Source organism: Emydura macquarii, unplaced genomic scaffold, assembly GCF_026122565.2.
Source record: "Emydura macquarii macquarii isolate MOO-44397 ecotype Brisbane River unplaced genomic scaffold, CSIRO-AGI_Emac_v2 contig_18, whole genome shotgun sequence".
NCBI classification, from domain to species: domain Eukaryota; kingdom Metazoa; phylum Chordata; order Testudines; family Chelidae; genus Emydura; species Emydura macquarii.
Window position 1 is genome coordinate 10645153 of NW_027130155.1, and position 24017 is coordinate 10669169.

Genomic DNA, 24017 nt, shown 5'->3' on the forward strand with positions numbered 1-24017 from the left:
CACTGTCTCAGACTGTAGCTTAACAACAAAGCTGCACCACACCCCTCATACTCCTTTTAGAGCTAGAGTAGCTTCCTTGGTGCCTATGCCACCCCTAGGCAGGCAGAATGTCCTGTGGATCTGTTGGTACACTCATATAATGGGTGCTGATCATCTTCATGCAGGAGGTTCCTAGAGAACTGGCCTTTGTGGTATACATGCCCTCTGTGTGAATTCCCAAGATCTCGCTCATCTTATGCAATTGATTTGTACAGGTTCCACATCAGGCAGGGACCTTTGGAAGAAAGGCAAAATTTACCACAGAGTAGAAAAAATTCTTGAAGAAAACATTATGAAACTCTAAGAAAAATGCAGTTGTATTCCCTAAATTCCTTTGTGAAGTATATAGGACAAGCAGTCTGAATTACATCCCTGTTTACCATGTAAACATCATTAACTCTTTGGGAATAACCACATTAGGGAATAACTACATAAGAATGAAATATGAGGGTGAGAGAGGAAGTAATGTCATTGAAAATCTTTCTTTTTCAAGTACTTTCTGCTTCTCTCTTTTGTCATTCTTGTTAATAAGAGTATTTGCATAAAAATAGAACCTTAGAAACAAAGGCCCTCTCCATTCTGCCTGGACATGTAGGGGCCAAATTTTTAGCCTGTGACTTCTGTTTGCAATTGTGTTTAGACAGGCAATTGTGTGCACACATTTTTGCACATTTCTCATTAGTGCACGTAAATTGAAGTACTCACAAATCCCACCACTGACACAAGGCAAACACAAGTGTGAAAACTTTGTGTGCACAAGTGGTAGCCCATATAAGCACTTACATGCACACTCCAACAAAGGCCAGCTGGACATCCAGTCAGAAATTTGTCTGTAAAGACTTAATGTCATTTTTGTACGACAAGTTTGCCACAGTGTGTTTTGCCAAAAGTACGGGATAGATAAAGTGTAGTATGGTTTGACCAGTTTCTGCCACCTTCCACTGGTTTGATTTAGTCCATATCCTCTCTCTGATAGTGTTCAGTACCCAATGCTTCAGAGGAAGGTTTAAAAAACAGATTAACAAAATCTAATGGATAGTTATGGAATTAAACAGCTCATAGGGGAGATGTCTTCCTAACCCCATTAGTTAGAGTTTGGCTTACACTCTGAAGCATGAGGGTTTTCCCTTTCCGTTTTTAAAAAGACAAAACCACTAGCTAATAAAAACAGAGGCCTTGGAAAGAGGAAGACAAAAAATCCTTTTAACTCACTGCCTCAGCAACTGAAAGGAATTGAGGTTTGTTGGGTGCTGTGCCTTCTTAGATGCCTTGGGTCCAAATATTTGGATCCATGAGGGAGCATCCACGCAGCCCCATTGGATGCTGCTAGATAAAGAGCTCTGAACTTGTATGTCAAGTGCATGTGCAATAGAGGGATCCATATGGGCAGTATTAATATTCATATATTAATAATGCAGATACCAGCATTTAAAAAACATCCTGGGATAATTCTGAAAAGAAAATGAGACTCAAGGGTTGCTTGGGGCAGAGGGAGGGTGTTTTGTATGAAAATTCAGAGAAGTTTAAGGTGATTTCAATATGAATATCTTGATACTCCAAGCCACAAAATATGGCAGTTGAGCTAAACATCTAGAACATATAGAGGATCCCTTCCTCTCCTAACAGTTTTCTCCTCCATCCTTCCAGGTGCCCTTCCCTTTAGCTGCACTTGTCTCCTTCAAGGAGCCTGCAGATTGTCCTGTCCCTTCCCCAATACTGAATGGAAGCAGCAGCATATGCCCCTCTGGCATATTCAGATTTCTCATTGGAGGGCTCCTAGTCATGTCTTCTGCAAGTTGGGAAGGTTTACCCTAAGGAATGGAGGGAAATAAACTTGTTTCGCAAGGGCCTTATAAATGTATTTACCTGTCACAGTGCACATCAGATCTGCCAAACACCTTGGAAACTTTTCAAAGAGTTTTTTACCAGTTTTGTAGATTGATTGATGGAGTGAATGATGAAACAGGTTTTCAAATATTCCTTGCTCAGCAAAGACTGTCCACCTAACAACAAAGTAATGCTGCCATTTCCATTCCTGTTGTTATAGCTTGTTCTCAAATAGTACCAGTATATGACTTACAGTTTCACAACTGTTGTTTTTTTAATATGCAGCTGAAGGAGAATTGTATTAAAAAGAGGGAAATGTACATGAAACAGTATGTTTTGGCTGGAAAATTAGAACCAGAAGATTGCACAGTTTGTTATAGTCTGAGCTCATTTCCCAGACCTGGGGCTTCTTTTATGCCTCCATTCCCCAAGCATCCTGTGTGCCATCCTTCCCTCTCACTCTATTTCAGGGACCCTCCTGTAGTTCCCCCACCCCTCCCCTCATGCCACGGCCTTTCTGTGCCTCATTTTCCTTCAATCTTGTAACAAAATAGGAGAGAGATGTATTACTTTTATGAATATTGTGCATACCTCTTTGTGTCTGATGAGTTACGTACTATGGGGTGAGATCAAAAGGGGGTGTTGCAGAAACTGAGCAGGAAAGACAAAATTATGACCTAGATAAGGAGTATCCCAGCAAACATTCAAACACAATAGCCAGGTTATTTGATGTAAAGAGCCTGCCTGTCTGGTGCCAGCAAGATTACACAGCTGTTTTTCCTAGGCTGAGAGGAGAGATCTGAAAACACTGGCCAGTTAAAGATTTGCCCTGCAGAAAGGGAAGGGACTGGGAGGAAGGGTTGTCAGTAGACTGAGCCATGGAGAGAGGGTTGTGTGGGGTTGAAAACTAACTCTCAGACTCAGAAGGATAGTCTGGAGTAAACTGGATCTATTTATAGAGAAGTTAAGATCCCCATAGGACTCTTGTTTCAACCCATTTGCTATGCATGTGATGCACCTTTTGGCAAATGAATAATACTTTGTTCTGAAAGAGCTGTTTCTTTGTTACTGAAAATTTATTCTGTCAGTCTCCTGGAGGAAATGTGTACAGTTGCCAAAAGCAGTTGACGCTTGGGCCTGTCAGGTTAACACAGTTGGTAAACAGAAGAGCTGCAGCCCAGAGATCCAGTCTGAGTGGTAGGACCGTGTGGTTCTACTCAGAGTTAGTTGTCGGAAGCTCGGGCCTATCACCTGAGGGGTGCACTCATGAGGTACTAAAAGGGGTCAAAAACACACCTCACTCTCTAACCACAAAATTCCCCATTTACTTCCTCCCCCCGTACCAGTGGCTCTATGCAAACCCATTCTGCCCTCCACCAGGGATTCTGTGTGCCTCCATTCCTCCCTTCCCCTCATACCTTCATGTTCCCAGTTTTCGTCTTTCTTCCATTTTTCTTTTTCTTTCAGGGTGTCAGTATTTTAAACTGTATTGTGAGAACTGTATTGTGAGAACTGAGAAGGGGGTATTGTTATGATGAAACGTGTTTATGGCTGCCATCAACTCCTTCTTTGATCTGTAGATGATTACAGAATAGTTGAAGGTGCTAGCGCTGCTGACCAGATGATGGGGACAACTTGTGCCTCCCATTTCCCCTTCCAGTTTTTTTGATTTTCAGCAAAATCAATAAGGTTCAGTCCAATGATGCTTAGAACAGTCCCTGAAATTTTGGGATTGATTGGATGTGGTGGTCAGAAGTTCTCATGTGACATTCAAATGTTGTAATGCCTTCAAGTAGAGGGTAAAGCTGCACAATTTGACCAAAAATGCAACTAGGAAACTTTTCAGTCGTTAGTGATTCATTGTCGTTTACATTGTATTGTTTCAATGATGTGCTTATTAACTCTGTTCAAAGTAATTTTTCCATGCTACAGATTGATTATTTAAGTTAATTTTTTTAACCTGATTTGTTTACTTTTTTGCTTTACTTTCATGTTATCATTAAAAATGCAGGAAATATAATACAAAAAAGTTTCAGAAATATTTAACATTCTGCCTGAAGCAGACAAAATCAAGGAAAACTAGGCTTTTATTTCATCACTTCAGTCTACTGTCCTAAGCTATTGTAGCTGTCTGTTAGCTACTTTGTGGTACTTTAATATATAGTTTTCTTAGAAACAAGGCAAATTGAAGACCTGCTTTAAGGACCAGGTTAAGTACTTTTTACTTAAAGGCCATGTTAAGCAAAGTATTCATTCATTCGTTGTGGTGAAATAGGAATTTTGCCAGAGTAAGGAGTGCTGAATGAGACTCTAATGATGGACCTTGATGCTGGAATGTCTTTCATTTGTCAGTCAACTTGATCAGTAACGTGGACAAATTCCACCCTAATGTAAATCCCATGCAAGCTTTCATGAGACGTGAATGAGGGTGAAATATGACCCTTAGTTTTTTTTTGAGTTTTAATATTTATTACTTTACTAATCATTAAACGTTCATTAGAATTTTTTTATTTTAAATTAAAAACCTTTAATCTCTGTTTCTTTTCAGGTTTTGTGAATGATTCAGTTACTAAATGCATTGTGGCTTTACGTTTGACTGTGGTAGTAAAAGTCAGCACCTGCATGCCTGTGGGAAGCCACTCAGATGACTTACAGTGTTTGGGAAAAGGAAAATGTATCACAAAACCATCTGAGGTAAGGTGAAAAAAATCTTATTTAAAAAGTAGAGGTTAAATGGGGTAAGACAAACACACAGCTAATATATTTGGACTAGTATTTCTTTGCTAAATCCACTGTGTGTGTGCGTGCATCCATGTCTATATGTTTCAAAAGCTGGTAAGGTTACTGAATAATAACAAAACAGCGAGAATCCTGTGGCACCTTAAAGACTAACACATGTATTTGGGCATAAGCTTTCGTGGGCAGAAACCTACTTTGGCGGATGCATGAAAGACGAGTATGAGTAATAACATAACATAATAATGCATGAGTAATAACAGTGTACTTATCTGTCATATCATTGACAAAATTCAAGATCTTAAAAGCAAAGAAATAATTAATTAGAGATGTGAAGAATCAAACACTGCTCAGACAACAAAAAATATTCGTATAATAGATAACAAAAAAATATCAAGTATCAAGTAATGCATATTTCATCACAACACAACAAACTTAACTTTCACCATCAACGAATACTCTTCTTCACTAGTATTCTCAAAATATAGACACAAACCTTTTTGATACAAAAGCATTAATTGATATATGTTCACATTAATGATGTGCATAGTGTTCTACTGGCAGTTTCTTAAATATTTAGGTAAAAGATCAGTAGAGTGGGCAAACAGCTTCCCCTGAGGACTATAGCTTGTCTTGAGAACCGAGAGGGGAGCGAAAGCAGAGATTGCACTAAACAGAGCTGAGTTGCAATAAGAGCTGAACTCAAATCTTCGCGTGAACCTATAGACCTGTAGGATCCGGTTTGTGCAGTTCATACATCAGTGTTTTTTTTAAGGTTTTATGTAATCTTACACCATTCTTACCATGCATGCTAGTCTGTGTGATGACTAACTCAGAAATTACAAAATGGTGCCATTGATTTCTCTGAGCATAACCATATATCAGCTTGGGTGAAAATTAAGCAAAACAATTTCAGGAAAGTTGAAAATAAAAAAAAAAAATATTAGAATTTAAAAAGGTACAGAGAAGGACAACAAAAATATTTAGGAGTTATGGAACAGGTTAGGGACTGTTCAGCTTGGAAAAGAGACACTAAAGAAGGGATATGATAGAGGTCTATAAAATCATGAATGGTGTGGAGAAAGTGAATAAGAAAGCGTTATTACCCCTTCATATAACACAAGAACCAGGGGTTACCCAATGATATGAATAAGCAACATGTTTAAAACGAACGAAAGGAAGTATTTCTTCACATAATGCACAGTAAACCTGTAGATCTCATTGCCAGAGGATGTTGTGAAGGCCAAAACTATAACTGGATTCAAAACAGAATTAGATAAATTCGTGGAGGATAGGTCTATCAATGGCTAGGAATTTCATTGATCACTTTGTGGTTTGATAGTTCCTCTAGACAAAAAAAAAAACCATACAAAGATAAGAGTATTCCTAATATAAAACCTTCTGTTGAAACGCTGTCTGGATGTCATTTTTACCAGCCTAGTCTGTGTTTCTCTGAATTAGGCCATATATTCTCCATTATTCTATATGGAAAATGTCTTGTGTATATATACTGTTTTTATTACATGAGAGCCAAAAACTTTAGAGCACAATAAAAACCTTGATTAACTGTGAATATTTGATATTCACTTGGGAGAAAAAGTAATGGTTGCTGTTGAGCAAATATTAACATCTGTGAGCCTGCTGTGCACAGAAAAGTTGGCATGTTTGGGGAATTAAATAATAGCTCAGCTGCTACCGTTTACTAATTTAAATTCTAAACAAAAGCACATTACACTGACAGAAAATTATAGTTTGAATTGTAATGATAATAATTGAACTGCTACAGTACATATATCCATGACAGTGCTAACATCTGGAAGAATGGAACAGCTTCTTCAGACCAGAATAATGAAGTTTTTAAAATACTTGAGATAATGTACAGACACACTTATTACAAGGCCATTTAGAAATAAATGCTGCTTTCCTATTTAGGGCAGTACTATAGTAGTTGCCTGATATCATCAATGTTGTTCATTCAAGTACATATGTTTCCTATTTCATAATCTAGTTTAATTTTTTAATTTATTTCCTTCTAAATTTTAAAATTTTCTTTCAGAAGCATAGCTTTCTAAATCACATAAGCTTCTTACATAATAATACATTAAAATACATGTAATATGGGACATCATGATGTGGACTATATATGCCCATTCTCTATTTAGTAAGAAGAATTATTTTATTTAGTTATGGATAATTTTATATGTTTAGATTTTTTACATGCATTAATTAACACTCTTAAAGCACATGTACAAAATTATAAAACTTTATAAGAGTAGCTCAGCAAAAATCATTTGTTAGATAAAGCATATGAATTAGAGCGTTCACTAAAAAAGGAGGGAAGGCAGTACACTACTCCCTTTCCTCTTTCTCCCTATTTATTTTTCCATCTTCTCTCTTTTCTCCATCTATAAATATGTCATGTTATATTAGATAAATCTAAAGTATTGACTGTTGTATCTGATTGAGACGATGACCTCTTGGTGTATTCCATGTTTCATTCATGAAGATGTTTTTATTATAATTTGTAATGTACCTATTTATATAGAGCTTCGATCTGTACCATTTTACAAAAAATGAAAACAAATAAGAAACATATGTTGGTCCAGTGCTAGAAAACAGGGTCTGTCAATCTTCAACTCCAAAACCCCATTCAATACGCACCACTCCACCTTCAAATCTTTGAAAAACAAATGCCCAGTATAGGCCTTGATGCAAGCCCTGGTAGTCATGCAGGCCTTGGCAGACCAAGGTGAAGTACTTTTCAGGAGTGAAGAACCTTTACTTTAAGAATTCCAGAGAGTAACTTCCATTCATTTAATCATTACTAGCCTTTATTGTTGTACTGTCATAGAATCACATAAAGAATCAGTCTATAGGTAGGACAAGGCATCACACCATTTAAAGTTTTATAGGTTAAAACTCAGAAAGTGGAAATTATTTTTGCAAACAATGGCCATTGTTTTTTTTGTTTTTTGTTTTTTTTAATTTCAAAATTCAGTTTTTTTTTTTATGAGCTTTGTAGCTGGTTGGGAAACAATATACATTTTTCACAAAATCTTTCTGGAAAAAGGATAATATTTTGTCAGACAATTTCAAACCTTTTTTGCAGCAGCTCTAGTTAAAATGAATGCATTAAACCTCATTCAGAAATCACTTGGTATCAGTGCCAGTCACACAGAACAGATGTAATGTTCTGCTTATGATAAACATGGCCAAATAGCCAGGCAGATGTATTCTGAAATTTCAGAATGATCTTAAGGTATGTCACCCCATTTAGAGTGCATTCCAGTAATGCAGTCCACTCTTGATATGACTAACGCTTGAATGACCTTGATGAGGTCTGTAACTGAAAAAAATTTTTTGCAACCTTTCTCCAAGCATATATAGTGAGATGCTTTTTGGTAAGTGATGACACTTGTAACTTCTAGCAACTTCTGAGATCCAGTAAGATCTCTAGTTTGTAAACTTGCATAAGAAATGGTAGGCTCACTCTCGCCACTGTGGTACAATTATAATCTTTGCTATTTCTTCAGCTTGCGTCCCTCACTTTATAAGCCGCTCCCACCTTTGACTTTTCTGGATTGAGTCTCAATCAACTAATTCTCATCATCACCCCAATCTCTGTTAGATGTGAAGTAAGTTATTCAGCTGCATTGGCTGTGCTAAAAGAAAGAGAAATGTAAAGTTGGATGTCATTATGCATACTATAGACAGCACAGTTTGTACTTCTAACCTCCTAAAAGCTCAAGTGATCATTGAAGAGGAGAAGTGACAGAATGAAACTCTCCATCTCCACAGGGAAGAGTCCTTGAGGGCTCCTATCTCTTAGTGTTAGGCTGTTTAGGGGAGGAAACAACACCTCATTATGTTGCCTGATTCATTGAGTGGATATTATTATATCAATTTTCCTTTAGAGTTTCCAGTTAAACTCCCAATTGACAAAACAAACTTCTGAGGTTTACCAGCTTCCTGCCCCAGAGTCAAGCAAAACAGAAAGATTGCTAAATTCAACTTCAAATTCAGTTTCTTGTTGGGAATTTTGACGTGCACAACAGTGACGCTCACACTGGGGGCAGAGCTGAGATTTTAATAATTTTATTAATACAGTTAGTAAAAATGCAAATGTCCCAAACCAAATGAGAATGTAGCTATAGTGCAACATGAGGCTGACGTCCCACATCATCCTATACGTGTACTCTCTCAGGTCTCATGGAGACCTAGAGGTGGGAAGGCAGGTTCTGATCCACCAGGGTCCTGCCAATTCTCTAGCATGTCAAGCTAATCCAATGGTAAAAGTCCTGAGAACTCTCTAGCTTATGCGGTGGTTGGGCCTATTTTAGGGTCCAGTGGCTACCAGGAATCTGCATACAAATGTTCCACTTCCTCTGTCAAAACTCACTTCCTCATCCTGACAATGTTGGAGCATTCTTAGCTTCTGGTTAGCTTATTAATTATCCCAAGCCTGTTATCATATGCGTCAATTAATTGCCATAACAATCTTGCAGGTATATGTTTGCGGATGTTCTTATCCCAAAATACTTAAAATAATTCCTTGCAATTACCTGACAGTCATTTCATGCACTATTGGCAAAACTACAACTGTAAACCAACCAAAAATCTTATTTTAGGTTTCCCTATAACTCAGTGTTTTTACCTGTTAACATACTTATGCTAAGGCTTGTAGGCCTAAAGCCTCATGCTAACTGCTCAAGCTGAGTCTTACAGGCTTTGGGCCTGTAGGTTCCTTGCATTGTTGTTGGATTCAATATTTGCATTCTGCAGGCTACAGTGGTCAGTGATAACTAAGCCAGGTAACATATCTAAAAGAATCAGGAATGGTGATCATCAGTGAACACAACTGGAGCAGTTTGTGATATGCCCTAACATTAACTGGGGCCACAGCCATCCCAACAATCTTCTTCCAAAAATGAAAGCTTGAGGCTGGGTGATAGCTAAAGAAATGTTTTCTTGATTAAGGGTCTAACAATTGTTTTTTAGAAAAAGAAGTTGGTATCTTGCAGGTGCTCTCATCCACCCTCCAATCCCAAGAAAAGGAGTTTGTGGCCCTTACATGCCCAGGAATAGACAGAATTATGTCCCCAACATATTTGCCTATTCAGGCATACAGTCAGAATTCATTTTTGGAGATAGTGGAGGCAGTTATATATGTTGAGTCAAAAGGATATTTATGAATTCATTCCATCACTGGCCATTTCTTTGCTCACTGTACTTTATCGCACCAGTTCCAGGAGGCTGAAATATTGTCTTTCGTGGTTCTCAAACTAAAACATTGTTTTTCTTGGTCCTACAAAATAAGCAGATATCCAATACCCATTTTCTTGCCAATGGAGTTTAAAATAATAGATTATTTAGAGATCATTTTTAAAATATGTTGTGTCATCAATCCCCATTCAAATCAGTGTGGGTCAAAGGTCCAGGGAATTTAGTTTTAGCAGACATCTGTTATAGCAAGGAGCATACAGACAAGAGACCAGTGAATAGTAATAATAAGAGCATATTTATTAGGGGAATCACTTGCAATGGGAACTGCTTCTAGCATGCTGTAGCTTAGGGCTGAATACCAGCAGCAGGTGGAGCCATTAGACCTAGAGAAACTATACAGAGGTCAGTTTCTCAGCGAGGCAGATACCAAAGCATAATAGGCAGAAAGAACTAGAATTAAAATTAGTAATATCCTTCATAAGTCTTCATTACAGATCAAATTTGGGCTCAAAGCTGTAACTTTAATTTCTACAGAAAAGTCCTTCATTTAGACCATTGGAACATACTGGGAGGGAAAAAACCCCTAATATTTTATGATCCTCTACATGCAACCAAAGTACTGTAAGGATCATTCTAGACTGGGGATAATTTGCAAAGGCCTCAGTGTCTGATTCCCAAATATAATTAATTTATCAACCATCTTTTACCCCATTGAGAATAAAAATGCCATTTTGTTTATTTGTCCTTAGTGATTTTTCAAATGCCAATTTTCTTTCTCTTTAGCACATTTGTTACATAATACAATTTAAACCAGGAAACTTTGATTCTGTGCCAACATGAACAGTGTAGTTTAATGAACTTGATAGTGGGAAGTGCATGCTTAGCTGAATGGGATATTTTCCTTATCCAAGGTGAGACATGCCCTGGAATGGCATGGTGATTTTCCTAGTGATACAGCAAGCAACAGCCAAAATTATATGTTCAATGTGACTCAACCATAGTGTCAGTTTCCCACAAGGCTGATCTTCTGCCCTTCTTTTTGCAAAACTGAAACTTTAATTTTATTTATCTTTACATCATGCTGTTTGTGATTTTCTGTTTGTTTTTAATCTATAATTCATTCTGTTTATGTAATCTAGTCTTCTAAGATGCAAAGCATGTTCTTAGAGGAATGCATAATAGGCCTAGTGCCATGAAAAAGCTAAGAGCTCCATTGGCTGTAGTCATTGCTTCGACTGACAACTTGAAGATTAATTACTATCTTTGTGTGTTTATGTACCTCACCATTTTGATTCAAATGTATTTTAATGCAAAAGAAATATGCTTCCACATCTGCTTAACTGGAAAGTAAAGTATAATTAACAGTTTCCTGTAGTGTAAGTACAGAGGCATGCAACTTACAATCTGTAGAGCATGTAAAAAAGTAAACAAATGACCTCTAGATCTGGCCCAAGTTTATTACCCAGTTTTTACTCATTACTTACTCACTCAAACTCTTGAGTAAGAAATACATTGGCCCCTTATGTTTGCATGGACTTAAATATTATTTTCACCAATTGTTGAAAACAATGTAAGAGTGAAATCAAAAGAGCTTCTAGGGGCATAGATTCCCTTCCATTTTTTGCTGCACTGGTGATCAAAGAAGTGCAACACACACTCCTTTGGCCCAGATTCTGTTGAGGGAATGGATTCTGAGTTAAGGTTGCATCCTTTTCCGATAGAATTTCTGCCAGTGTCAGAATATCATCTCTCTGAACAACATTAATTAGGCCAACAAGAGCACTTGTCGGTCAACATAGGTGTGTCTACACTGCAGGTTTTGTGGGCATAGCTTTGTTGGTCAGGTGTGTGGGTTTTTTCACTCCTCCCTCCTCCGTCGCCCTACCCCCGATTAACATAGGTATGCCAGTATAAATTTTAAGTTTAGATGAAGGCTTTGATTCATACATGGAAAATGTTCTTTAATAGGTATCATACTTGTATGTTTTGCAGCATACATGCATGATTTTTGCCAGTATGGGCTAATAATGAAATTGGAATAATGGCACATAAACCTTCTGAAGAAGTTCATACTTCTTAAAATATATTTTATTATGAAGAAATCAATGACAGTTTAAATAGCATGAATTTTATTAATTTAATTAAAAAAACTGAAGATCTTCATATTTCAATTTTCTTTAACGTTATCTAATAGTAAATTTTCATAACATGGTTTTGCTGAATACCACTATGTTACATTTAGGTTAAAACAATAAAACTGTGATTATATCAGAATAAAAGAGAATTTACAAAAAGGGTTTTTTCATTATATCCATTTTTGTCACATGCAGAAAACCATATAACTCCAGATTATGCCATGATATATACTGTGGCAAATTATAACAAACATGTTTTCTATCCAAAGTTTTAATCAAGAACATACACAAATTCAGTTCCTGCCCTGAAGAGATTAGTCTAAAACCTTGTCTATGCTGAATATTTGCCCTAGTTTCAGTCATTGTTTGTCAGTCACTAATGTAACTTCAACAGTGAAACCCTTAGATAAAGCATTTCTATAAACCACTGTATAGTTTACCCTGGTTTCAAGTTGGAATCAGCTGCACCAGTGCTAATTTGATTTTATAGAAGTTTTGCTTGCCTATACTAGGGGTTTGCACTGGTGCAGAGATATTGGTGACGGGGCACCACTGGCAGAATTTCCCCCGTATATAAAATTGAAGGAGACAATTGAAAAATAACATGCAATGCCTTTATGTATGTGGCACTAAGTAACAAATAGATGTACTAATAAACTCTTCAAGATTCAGAAGATGATATTGCCCATCAGAATTGTAACAGCCATCAAAACCAAATACAGCTGACCTAGCTGCTAAACTTATTTAATGCCTTCTGAAACACTTGAATTGTTTTGGTATGTTTTCTCTGAATGACATCAGTATGATACCAGCTTCATTTAGAGGCAGTACAAGAACAGCACATTTGCTGGATATTATTCAGTATGCCATTTAGCACTGAAGCAATTGCCACTAATTAAATTAGCGTAAGTCATCACAAATAGGATTTAATTAAGATAAATGATGGGAAGGCCACATCTCTCCTGGTGCTGTTGTTTTAGTCTGTCTGGATGCATTCAGGTGCAATAAGACATAGTGAGTATACTATTATACATTCTGATGGCAATCTTCACAAACAAAGCTTTGTTTCATAATGAAAGCGTAGGTATTTTAGACAGAGCCTTTCATTTACACTGGTGTAAAACAATGACTTCAGTTACTCCAGATTTACACTAGTCTAAATCAGAGTAATATTTTGTCCATATATTATGTTAATTAACCAAAAATTTGAATGAATATTAAGTCTTTCTGAGCAAGGAAGAGACACGCATTGGCTTAGGTCTTGACATCTTTGTTAAGGACAAATCTACTATAATTAATAACGCAGACTGAATTATCTGTCTCAGTGTAATTTTTGTAATCTCTCTTGCTTGTTGTAAAAATAATATTAGAAATCCAGCATCTGATATGACAGTTATTACTCTTATTTATTTCAGGTAGTACCCATTTAGCTCGTTTTGGCCCTAAGTACAATATATTACCAGAAACTTGTGGAGAATTTATATTTTGGATTTGCTAATAAGAAATTGGTTTAATTTAAATTTAATAGCTACCCAAATCTTTATGTATGATATGTTACAGTTTTACACTCTATATAATAGTTATCTAAAATGCACAGAAGAATTGTATGTAAATATTACATTATTTGGTTGGAATTGTTTAGATATCATTCTGTTTGGGACTACGATAGCGTGTAGTGTCTTCTTCCTTTTGCGTTGCTTTTGTGCTCAAATTTATGAGTATGCGTCACCTATGCAAGAAAATAATATAACACCATGATTTGGGAAAAATGAAGATGACCTACCTAATCGTCTCTACAGAATAAATTATGTGAATCCCAAAACGGTTATTTATCAGTAGAAATTTGAATTTGAAATGTTGCAACACTTTTCATTGTCAAAATTTCAAAAAACCATTTTTTTACTATATTTTATGGTAAATTGTTACCATATATCATCTTCTGACATCGTCATCATTATCCTTAGCTTTTTAACTGTTTATTTTGTTAACATTATTGAGTGAAACACTGATAGTAGCATGTTATTAGTAGCATTTTAATAGATAATTTTCTTATTTATTCGCTATCCATTCCAAGCACAGGCAGCTGAACCCCAGGAAGATGAGAGTACATCTCACTTTTGAATTTTATGCCTCTTTTACTCCAGTACCTCTACAACACAGTGATTAGTACTCTAGGCATGTGAGATAGTAGAGCTCTGTTTAGTTGGGGGAGACAGGAGGGTGGAAAATCCTGATTTTGATTAGTATTCTCATTTTTTCCATTGTGTCTTTTCTACATAAATTGCTGCTCACATTTTTTATAACTTAGATCTGTGCTGGACTCTGTTCAGTTTCGGTTCATATTTGAATGTCCTGAACTTCAGCGAAGTCCACACTGGATTCTGATGCAGACTTCCTGACTGACCCCAATCTCTGTAATAAATAGACTCAAAACTCCAGATGCAAGCATCTCCAAACTGTATGGAAGTTAACATCTGGGTCCTAATTTAAACTTTGTCCCTCAGGCCTTCTCTGCCTAAGCAGCACCATTCAAGGCTGTTATAACGTCACTGTTATAATGTCCTCATTTACTTCAGTGGGGTGTTCTGCTTAAAATTGATAGCATGATATGTCCCTAAGCCACAATTTGCTCCTCCTTTTCTGCAGAGAATTGTCCTGTGTTGTGCTTTTATGTACTTTCCTTCCCACGGTATAATCAGTCATGCGGGGCTGAATTAAGGCAATCTGGGGCCCTAGGCATATTCCACATGGTGCCTGTACGGGGACTCTGCTCTGTGCTATGGCCCCGCCCTTCCTTGTGGTGGCAGCAGGGTTCGAAGTTAAATTGAATGGGGTATTGTTTAAGGGTGTATGCAGACTGAGACAGGTTAGTTACAGTCAATTGGCATTTTCATTGCATACATGAGGACTAGAAACATATATTTTTTAAGGGCGACAGATTCTAATCTCATCATGTAACTGCAGGATCTGAGGCACTAGATCAGTTCTGTAGTGCTTAATCTCGCACTGTGTGCGTGCCCTTTTACGTTTGTTTGTTTGTTTATGTAGTTATTTATCTATTTTTAAATTAAAAATGTACACTTAGACCACTGTAAATCCATTGATGTACTCCTGTTCGACATCAGTGTAAATGAGAAGGGAATTGGGCCCCCAAAGTTTAGAATTTAAACTATTAAACTGGAAGTTATGAGAAGGCTTCAGGAAACTTACATTGGCTACCATATTGCAACTACAAAGGTGATCTTTATTTCAGAGAAAACAGTGTGACATTTAAAGCAAGGTTCCCAATAGTTTCATTTTTAAATACTTGTATACAGAGTAAAACTTTGTAGATAGTATCTAAAGAACATTCATCATTATAAATTTGTAATGAATTTCTGATTCTTCTCATTCAGTTTCTAATATAGAATTTCCAATTCTAATTATATTTTAATATCTCAAGAATAGATTTATTTTGTTTTCCTATCTTAGTTTCTCATACAATTTTTGTTATTAGAGATAGATATGAGAATTATAATCTCCTATATATTATATTGATAAGGACAGCAGTTCTCTAATGGAGGCTGTTTCAGTCTATAGAATGTGATTATTTTATTCCTGTTTGCTTTCCTATAATGTCATAAACCAGTGACAAAGAAAGACAGTGATGAGACAGACAAGGCCAACCTTTTAAAAATATAAAAGCAGAGTATCTTACTATTGACTTCCAGAGAAACGGGTAAACTTTTTTAGTCTACAGTTGAAAATTAATGCTAAGTTTATACCACTTTGTAATTTTTCTCTTTAATTTTATGGCAAAATTTTGACAATAATGGGGAAAGAAGCAATGCTGTAATAAATTCTATAAGGAAAACAGAAATAGTGATTTTCGTCGTCCCCGATGGATATCATGACTATGTAAATGGCCGAAGTTTATTTTGGACACTTCAGCACTAAGGATTCTGCATCAGTGGGCAAAAGGGAACTAGAATTCTGGCCAATGGGTATGTGTTATCTTTGGGAAATAATTTCTCTTTCCTGCTAACCAGTGACTTCCCCTTAATAAATAGGTTGCAAACTTTGGGCTCCATGACTTGGAAGAGGTCAGGAGTAGGCATGATTTAGGGGCCAGAAACTGTCCACCAGATGTCTCCGTTAAAATATTTTCATCTGCTTTAGGAGGGGCAGGGTAAGTGAGTCGCGTTGGTTCTGGTCTGCATCTTTAAACCTGGTTTCATGGAACATGTACATTTACAACTATTATCCCCAAAGTGGAAAACAAAGCCATGTACCTAAGACCAATGCCACAGTTACATTGAGACAAAAGAAATGTGCTGTTTAACATGCCAGAGGACAGAGCAATTTACTTCAAATGCTAAGCGAGAGCCATCTAGTTGTACACATAGTTAGCCTGTATAACTATATGAATTTCTAATTGTTACCCTCATCCTTCTTTCCCCATTCTTGCTTGTGCTTATCACATTAGTTTCATATTAAATTAGGCAGAGACTGTGGTTTCCTATGTTTTGATATAGTACCTAGCCCAATGGGGTCCAGTTCTGACTGGGATGTTTGGGCACTAATAATAATAATTATTAATAATAATACCTAGCTCGTACATAGTGCTTCTCTTCAATAGATCTCAAAGTCCTTTATAAAAGCCAGTAACATTGTTATCATTTTACAGATGGGGAAACTGAGGCATAGAGAGGAAATGGCTTGCCCAAGGTCACCCAAATAGTCCGATGGCTGAGACAGGAACGGAACCCCGTGCCAGGCTGATGCTCTATGCACTAGTCCACAGTGCCTCCCCATAACACAAACACTACCATTACACAAATATTGGCTCAATTTCAGGAAAGCACTTAAGCATAACTTGGAATTTAAATGGAATTGCAGTCTTTCTGAGACATTTTTCCTCTGTTTCTGAGAAATAGTTGTATTCCAAAAGAAGGAGAATAATCTGTTGGGATCATTGGGTTCCGTTTCTTCTTTTGTAGACTGTGCTCTGCAATAGTAATTTTCTAGATCTTTGGGATTTTAGATTAGCAACATTTCAGACAAAGTTGAAAACCACTCGTATAAAACTCCTGGTAGAAAAGCCACCAGGCTTCTGTGTATTTTTATGAGTAAAATATGTGAGAACCATATATAAGTGGAGGATGACTGGATAATGAACTGGCTAAACTATTCTGGCTGAATTTTCCTGGGGCAACACACCATATGGATTTCAGCCCAAAATTGGTAACATTTGGCAAAGTTATAATCAACTGAAAATGGGGTTTTATGATGGTAAAGTGTCAGGCAACCTTGATAATAGGTGGTGCTCCCATGACATGCACATGTATAAGGCTTAAAAAAATATACTTGCAAAAACCACTGAAAGTAAATGAAATCGAAAATGACTTTAAGTTCAGGACTTTAAGTTTTAATGGTGTAAATTAGGAACAGCGAATTGGCTTTTATCAAAGTTGGCAAAATATTTGCTTCATACGTAAGATCAATGGCAAACTGCACGTCGGAAAGAAACCTTCCCAAACCTCCGTAGTTCACAAAACAATATTAGTTTATTCAGCAAAATTTGAAAACCCCTGTAATTTAGAGATGATGATTAAAATTATCTATAAAGGTTGTAAAGCAGAATAGCACATCCTTGAGTGTTGATCAGGTTTAACCTCTGGCAAAGCAGTTGGCTGAGGGGATTGATAATGGAATGCAAAGCCTTTCCTCTATTGCTTGACTTTTCAACTAAAGCTCAGGTTGGTAGTGAAAACATTGTGATGTGTGATGTATTTTTGATGGCCTGTGTAAAAATAAGTTGGTAGTTGATTGTGTAGGTCTTATATGACAAATATCCACCTCACAAAAACACTTTCAAACGTATCTTAGACACTGGGGCATAACTTATTAAAGGTCAAAGGGACTTAGATTCCCAAATCCCTAAATCACTTTTTTAAATGGTATTTATGCTCCAAAGACACTTAAGATGCTTTTGAAAATGTTACCCTTAATCACCACTAAACCACTGTCCTGCGCAAAGTGATGTTTGACAATCTCAGCAGAGAGGACAAGAACTGAATGTACATGGAAATTAGACTACTACCTTTGCTCTGAAACAAGGCCGGATTAACTCTCCTGTGGTCCCGGGGCTATTAGATTTTGTGGTGCCCCTGTATACAAGTCTTTTTCCTAATTTAAAACAAAATTATCACAATTATGGCATCGAGGCTATTAACGCTATACTAAACTTGCCTTTTAATTAACATAAAGCTGTTCTGTGGTTACATTTCAGTCTTAAAACATGTAGAACAGGGTCGGCAACCTATGGCTGCTTGGGGCCGGAGCAGTTCCTGGCCAGGGCGCTGGGCCGCTGTCACATGGGAGAACGGTGGGGGGTAGGGGTGGGGCCAGGAACGGAGAGCGGCCACCATGTGAGTGCTGCTTGGGGTTGGGAGCGGCTCCTGACCAGGGCGCTGGGCCCACGGCACATGGGAGAGGGGCAGAGAGGAAAGGGGGGAAGACTTGGCATGCCATGTCCATAAGGTTGTCGACCCCTGTTTTTGTGGGGCACCCTTTAGCCTGAGGCCCTGGGTTGCAGCCCCTAAAGCCCCTGCATTAATCCGCCCTGCCCTGACATATGGCTTCTCCAGAATGAGAGAACATATAGTACACAGAAAATTTCACACTTCATGCTTGTCAAATTGAACACTTTTGAAAAGCACTACATTCACTGAAGAAGGTTTAAAAAAAAAAAAAAAAAAAAAGGGGGGGGGGGGGGAGTATACATTTTACATTTAAATGAAACAAAATCTTCAAAAGACTTGTGCCTTCCCACTATTCTTAGAGGTTAACATTAAAGAAACAGTATCACTAATGAACACATTAATTAAAACACTAATATTCTACCATTTATTTTTCTTCACTAATCAGACAAGCTCATGACCTGGTAACATTTCATCAGCTATTTGAATGTATTTTAGTTTATAGATAATCTGCATTTAAGCATGGAATGAAAAATATAGTGTGATATTAACCACAGCCTTTATTCACAGCAGCTGTGCTTCTATTGCTGTTATATTCACCTTAATTTCTCATAAAGTATACAGAACCATAAAAGTTACTTTAATACTTTAGAAAATAGTTTATTTTGATGCAGTGTTGTTGTAGCTGTGTTGGTCCCCGGATATTACAGAGACCAAGTAGGTGAGGTAATATCTTTTATTGGACCAACTTCTGGTGTCTCTCACCAAACAGAAATTCGTCCAATAAAGAATATTACCTCACCCACCTTGTCTTTCTAGTTTATTTCTAGACAGTTCAATAGATATCATAGTACTCAAATAGAAATTATGGGCTTGATGCAAAAATTATTGGGTGAGATTCTTTGACCTGTGATATGCAGGAGCTCAGACTAAAGGATCATAATAGTCCCTTCTGGTGTTAAAATCTATGAATCTGTTAAAAAGGTAAACCAATATTGTAGTTTTACGTGACATCCTTACTGTTTGATATGCAATCAAAAATGTTTAGAATTGCATTATTAGCTCAAGGGGGAGGGGGAAGGGTAAGAGGTTTTAAGGCAAGATTGAAAGAGACATGACTCAGTGGTTTGGATTACAGTCATCTGGAGATTTCCAGATATGAAGGGCAGCACAAGGTTAGACAGCTCTAAATGGTGAGTACTGGCGAAGGAATATATGAAACCAAAATTGGAATGGAACTAATGGATAGGGAAGAGGGAGGAAAATGTGGTCAAAATAGTAGACTGAAGCAAATCCATGGAAAGTTTTGAATAATTAGAGGGAACTTTTGAATTAGACTGAGAGAAAGATTTGGAAGCCAATTATATGGCAGAGGATGGTGGTAATTTGGGCCAAAATGGTTTTGTTGAATTATTTATAATAATTTGTAGCTGTCATCATTAACCCATTGCCTGAAAATCAAAATTCAGATGAAATATGTATTGAGTATATGAACAATACTTACCAAGTGTACAGTGCTTTACATATTCCAAGTATTCAGATAATTAATCCTCTTGGATGGGGTCTAGGTACCCCAGTAACAGGCCCTTAGAAATGGCTAGATAGATTAAACATGTGAGAGATGCTACTGCAGAAAAGATTTTGAAAACAATGGAATTATATTTGCTAAATAAAATAGTCTTTTGCAGCAGTGTCTCATAGGTATTTGTGTATGGCGTTCGAGACTAAACAGCCACAGTGCACAAAACAAGCTAAATATTTTTAGCTCTTGGTTTATGCAAACATCTTATCAGGTTAGAAGGCAATTAAAAGCTGCTAGGGAGATTTGAACAACAGCATAAAAAGAGTCTGCAGTTTCAAGGACAACAAATAGCTATTATATAAATCTTCCTCCCTAACAAAGGCTGATTGCTTAAATGATCACTTGACTACCAAGAAAAAGAAGATAGCTAGTGCATAGCTTTTTGAATAGGCTACTGACATGAAAGAAAGCACCGGTAAACACTGCAAGAACGGTTGGAAGGCCATCTGAGTTTCAAGAATGAATATGAATATCATTTGTGTATGTTGGTTCTGCTTCTTTCCTCTTACACTGATGATATTACTGATTCCTCTTACACTGATATAGCTGGTGTAACTCTACCGAAGTCAACATATTTACATCAGCCTAAATGACAGAAGAGTCAGGCCCCTCATTCTTGAATCTGCCCTTTTGAAAAGCATGACCTCAAAATATCCTGTGTGCAAGCTGGGCAGCAAGCTCTGTTGTTCTTTTGTTTCCAGCTGTGTATTCAGATTTGGGTTTGGGAGGGATTCTCACATTGTAGTTCTGCAAAACAGTTGTCAATTTTTAACTGCTACAGAGATGCACATGTCCAAACACAAGGTATGCATTAGTCAAACACAACTTATTGGGAATTTAATGGTTTGTGATATACAAGAAGTTAGACTAGATGATCTACTGGTCTTTTCTGGCCTTAAACTCTGTGAATCTGTATATGGGATTGCATTTACACTAGTTGTATGTTTCTTGCAATATGTTTTGTTTTCATTTCTAGGGGCCTAATGGGGGGACCTAGTCATATATTCCCTGGACAGAATCTGTCTGAAAATGTTCTGACTTCAGGTTGCTGTAACCAGCACCGACCGCTTTGCACTTGGCCCCAAGACCGGGTGACTGCAAAGCAAACATTTTCCCCCATTGGCTGTGCCGAGTCCTCCTCAGATATAGCCAAGGATCTGGCCCTTTGTAAGGAAAACAGGAAATGAACATAGTCCATAATGTGCAACATGACCAAGTTCATATTGCTATAGGAACCTTAACTGTCTTTTCTGTCTCTTAGTTTTAGGTGCCTCCATATTACATGAACATTGGGTTTTTTTTGCATTTAATTTGCTAGATTTACTAGAGAAATAAAAGGAAAAATGAAACAAAAAGGGAGGAGAAAACATGAATAAAGCTCATCAATGCAGACTTTCTAGAGACACAGCCCAGTTTCTTGTAACTACCACAACTACTGCCTCTAGGAAGCAGGCATTCCTTTAACTGCATTTCTGTGTACCCAATGCAGGTACTGCAAATACAGTATAAATGCTTCTTTTAAGTCTGCTGGATTCATTGATCTCATATTTTAAAATAAACAAACCAAGCAGAACTGAAATAGAGAATAAGCAGATGGAATTGGAGGCAGGAAAACTCTGGTGAAGAGGTAGCAATTGAGCAATGCACCACATTTTGTCTCTGAACTCATTTTGAAAAGTGTTCTCTTCCCACTGTGCATGAAGCCCAGTGACGTGTGCTCCGTAAAACTGAAAGCTTTTTCCTGAACATATTAAAAAAAATGTAGTTAGATTTTTTTTTCTTTCTTAAGCCGAGGGCCTCGCTTTTTCAATTAGTCAGTAAAGAAGGTATGAGTTTTTGAATGACAGTTTTCTGCCATCATTACCCTGGTAGCAGCAGTCTTGATTTGGTGATTAAGCCTAAACTCAATACTCAGATACATTCATGATCACAAACACTTTAAGATATGCAGACTGACTGGTTTTTAGGCATAAAAATCACTTGCTGCCTGAAAGAGTTAAAATAACCATGATGGATGCAGCTTACTGTAACACATTTGTGTTCTCTCTCCACCCAAGTTGTCATCCTACAGCTTGCACAATGTGACTGCATGTGACTGATGTTATCTGAGGTACTGATAATCAAGCAGAGGTTTTGAGCAATTGATTGTTGTCATCTTTAGGATTTTTGAACAAAAATGAGCCATGTGCTGATGTGCTCCAGCAGTGACATAGGGAATTGAGAAAAACTTACTGTGAATTTCACTGTTGTACCTTATTGAACAAGGATCAGGTGATGGACTTGTCAAAAATGGTATCTAGATAGATTTCAGTTGGGGGCTGCATATCTATGCATATGCATAACTTGCATTGTAAATTACTGTGCGATATGGTAGTAACATAAATTGTGGTTCTGGCAAATCTTTCTGGTTTTGTTCAAACCACAGGCCTGTTTGGAGATCTGCTATCACTCTCATGGAGCATATTCAATTCTGGTGATCTGCAGATGTTGAAGGATGTAAATTTGTGCAGACCACTAGTTCAGTGGAGGCTTTTGGCAGCCCCACTAAAATATAAACCATTCCAAATTTTTGGAGTTACAGAGCGTTAATCTGTGTGCAGAATCAAACCTGTGTACTAACTTTTTAAAGAAGATTTAAATGTTACTGATTTCTGTTGAGTACAGAGTTTTGCATTGTTTTAAATCCACACATTGTTTATTAATATTATATTATCTGTTTAGGGTACAGCTAAAGCAAAGACAACTAAAAAACCAAAATACAAACACATCTCATTGTTTCCTTTTTCACTCATCTACTGCAGTGTGCGTCATAATATTTATTCATTGCATTCATGCCTGCATTCTGATTGTAAGATACTGGCTTTGTGTGTGTTTGAGTGGGTGGTGATGCCCTCTAATGGCTGGTCTAAAAAGAGGAAAAGGAACCTATTATAACATGCACTAAAAACTAAGGGAGTTCTCCTTAGTTCATCTACTTGTAATCTTAGTGTTCCATGGATTCTTCTTTAAGAACTCTTTTGGTAGTTTTTATAACTAACAATTATGTCAATCTGTTTTTAAAGTATTTTAAGTCTTTAAAATATAGTGTCCGTTGCACTTTTTTGTTATAAATTAAGATTTGGAAGATGTAGTAGAAGCCTTAGGAAGAAGAATGCTTTGATTTCTTCCTGGGATTTTGGCAGAATTGAAGATTAAACTTTCCCTAGGGAATCTGTACCAGGTTTTACACACAACTGCTGAGGTGGGACTTCAGGGTCCCATGTCTGCCCTTCATATACATGGGTTCATCTCCCATTACCACGATGTTGATTATGTTCAGTAGAGCTTCTTATTACTTACTTTAATACTGTGTCTTAGGGCATTAATTAATAATACTTACAGTTAATGGAACACTACAGAAATTTTTTTACAGCAGCTTACATATTACTATTTAAATGTTACTAGCTTGCATATTAGGGTTCTGATCTCAGTTTCAGATCCCAGTGTTCTGAAAGCATTACTCCATTGAAATTCCCACTAACATTGTTTTGAGTTTTGCCTGAGTAAGGGATGCAGGATCAGTATTTTAAGGGGTATCTTTACAGTAGCGGTCTCAATCTATTTACAGTTGTGGGCTACATATGCAGCTCTCATGTGTTATATGGCCCATGTCCACACAACATATACTACCTGTATGTAGGATGATCAGATCACAACAGTAAATTGGGATAGATGGGGGCTGGGAGTAAGGGGGACCCAGAGCTCCTAGCAGCCACAGATCGGGGATCGGGAGCTCCAAGCCACCATGGGGGGAATCTGGAGCTCCCTGTCACTCCTGGTGGTGCAGAGACCCGGAGTTCCCAGCGGCCGGGGGATATTGGAGCTGTGGGGCTGCCTGCAGTGTCTAGGAACTGAATTTTTACCTGAATCTCAGGACAAAGGGTGTCCTGATCATACATCGATTGGGACATGAGACAAAGAGTTAAATATCAGGAAAATCCTGATTTTATCCAGATGTCACCCTACTTGTATGGC

The 24017-nt window shown here is 37.3% G+C and overlaps 1 protein-coding gene across 1 annotated transcript in view; it reads left to right on the plus strand.

Moving 5' to 3' along the window:
* Positions 1 to 24017, plus strand: part of DNER (delta/notch like EGF repeat containing) — a 215930-nt gene that overhangs the window by 126129 nt on the left and 65784 nt on the right. Inside the window, 1 exon segment of the mRNA XM_067558948.1 lies at positions 4415 to 4560. Within this exon segment, the coding sequence (XP_067415049.1) occupies positions 4415 to 4560 (146 nt within the window).